The following is a 2,311-nucleotide window of genomic DNA, read 5'->3' as shown; positions in this document are numbered from 1 at the left end:
GTAATCACAGTTTTGCAAGACCCACACACCCCCTTTGGTTCAAGTACGCATTTTCGGGTCGCCTGCAGAATTCTATTGTCTCCCTTCCTGTTCTCTCCCACATTGGACCATGTGGAATGCGACTTCCAGACTGTTCTTTCTGTGTGTTACAGACCCCAGTGTCAGCCGCTACCACGTGCAGTGGTTCCCACAAGTCTGTACCCACAATGAATCCGCCAGACCTGACACCTCGTCCGCCACGACCCAGGTAAGCCTATGGTCGTACGGCTCGATTCTGAACAGTGTGTAGACGCACTTGATCCGTGTATAAAATTGGGCCGAAAGATGTGCCAACTCTATGTTCCACGGATAAGTCACTCTCACTACTGAAGAAGCCACTAGAGGAAAACCGAAAACACAGCCCTCCTGTTCGCCACCCATTCTGTCACCCGTTCGTAATGTTACATCGAGAGCTTATTCTGTTGTCCACATGACAGGTCCTAGAATGTAAGGATGAAAGACACCATTGTTAAGGAAGTGCCAGATCAGAGGGACATGCTTCTGGGTCCCTAACGGCCATGCCACCCGCTCATCCAGCTAATGAAACATATCACTTGTCCTGTCCACCACGCACTGACGTTTTGACTTTTTTTTTTTTAAAGATTGTATTGGGGAATTGGGGAAGGGAAACAGCCAAGTTGCTGTCCTTCGATCTTAGTTGTGGAGGGTGCAGCCAGCTCAGCTCCAAGTCCAGTCGCCATCCGGCTTCCCATCGGCAGCTCGCAGCAAGCTGCTCAGCTCAAGGTGCCGTGTTCAATCTTAGTTGTGGGTGGGCGTAGCCCACCATCCCATGTGGGAGTTGAACTAGAAACCTTGTTGTTAGGAGCACGTGCTTTCACCAGTTGAGCCATCCTGCCACCTGTTGGCAGCTCAGCAGCAGCTCAGTTCTGGTGCAGCTCACTGGCCCATGTGGGAATCGAACCGGCAACCCTGTTCCTCAGAGCTCACGCTCTTAACCAAGTGAGCCACTCAGCTGGCCCCAACGTTTTGACTTTTAAATTGAAGAGAATAATAAGCTCCTTGGGGGATAGTAGTTTCATCTGTACAACTCAATAGAGTCTTCCAGATATTTGGGATTAATGCATGAGTTACAGAGCAGAATCCACAGACCAACAGAAGACAATGAAGATGGCATTGAATTATGCCTGGGATTGATGACAGCGACTTATAGGTAATATAACAGGGCAGCTTAAAATACTCCAAGGCATGGCCCCAAACACATAATATATGGATATATGATATTGAACAAGAACATTTTTCTTTTGAATATTTTTTAAAGCAACAAGGGCTGTGTTTCTGGAATCTTATCTGATCCTATAACTTTAAGGTAGTGAGATAAGGTGGAGGCTTTGCAGAAATATACAGTTTTAGTTTTGTGTTTATACTGCATTTGAGTTGTTCCACCCAAGTTGTTCCTTTCCTTTATCCTTATGCCCTTCCCAAAGTTTGTGGCCTTCAGCAAAAGAAAAAAAGAAACAGAAATTTTTAAAAAGCCAAAGTGTGATGGAAAAGCACAGAAAGAAATAAACAGAAGCAGGATGTATTAAATTTTTTTGTAGGTGGGGGCGGGCGGCGAGGATTTTATTTCTTTTGCTCATGCGTGCCTTGGACTCATGTGGAATCGGGCTTATTTGCAGGGGGCTACACATCCTAGTTTGTCACCCTTAGAAACTGAAGATGATAGTAAATTTTGGGTTGTCGGAAAAGTCATGACGTATATTTTCCTATGTTTTTTTGTTGCAAAAATGCATCATGACTTTTCCGACAACCCAATATTTACCGAGCATAGATGATGTATGTGGTAGACATAAGAATCAAAATCCTGAAAATGCCCTCTGCTGAAAGGCTTAAGACGCGTCTGTTTCCATTTTTAAACAACTCATAGACCCGTTCAATGGATTTTCATGTCAGCATGACACAATGGCTAATTTACCTGTTGCTGCAGACATCTGCCTTCTCTGCCACACAAAAGCATTCTTGAAATGTCTGTGAAGCAGTCGTCTTGGTGGCTAAGTGGGGATTCCAGTATGTCCCCATGTAAAGTGCAGATTCATTCCTAAGGAAAAGCCATGTCCATCCCCAGAGACCCAGCAGGCTGGGGCTGCTCACTGGTCACTGTTTGGTGTCAGCTGTGCTCTGGGTCTACCTGTCACCTCTCCATAAAGGGCCAGTCCCACCCCTTCACACGTTTCCACATTTCCTGACCCCAGCGACTTCTTCTCCTGACTCAGGCGCCTCTGTTTTTGTTTTATTTTTTTTAAGATTTTATTGG

At 45.6% G+C, this 2,311-nt stretch overlaps 1 protein-coding gene across 3 annotated transcripts in view; it reads left to right on the top strand.

Moving 5' to 3' along the window:
• Positions 1–2,311, top strand: part of ANOS1 (anosmin 1) — a 184,840-nt gene that overhangs the window by 176,359 nt on the left and 6,170 nt on the right. For all 3 annotated transcript variants that reach the window (XM_019629175.1, XM_019629173.1, XM_019629172.1), the window contains one exon: positions 153–247. In XM_019629175.1, the coding sequence (XP_019484720.1) occupies positions 153–247 (95 nt within the window). The remainder of the gene's footprint in view (positions 1–152; positions 248–2,311) is intronic.

The sequence above is a fragment of the Hipposideros armiger genome, unplaced genomic scaffold (assembly GCF_001890085.2).
Source record: "Hipposideros armiger isolate ML-2016 unplaced genomic scaffold, ASM189008v1 scaffold_827, whole genome shotgun sequence".
Lineage (NCBI taxonomy): Eukaryota > Metazoa > Chordata > Mammalia > Chiroptera > Hipposideridae > Hipposideros > Hipposideros armiger.
The sequence above is the reverse complement of the archived record's forward strand: the minus strand, read 5'-3'. Positions and strand labels throughout refer to the sequence as shown.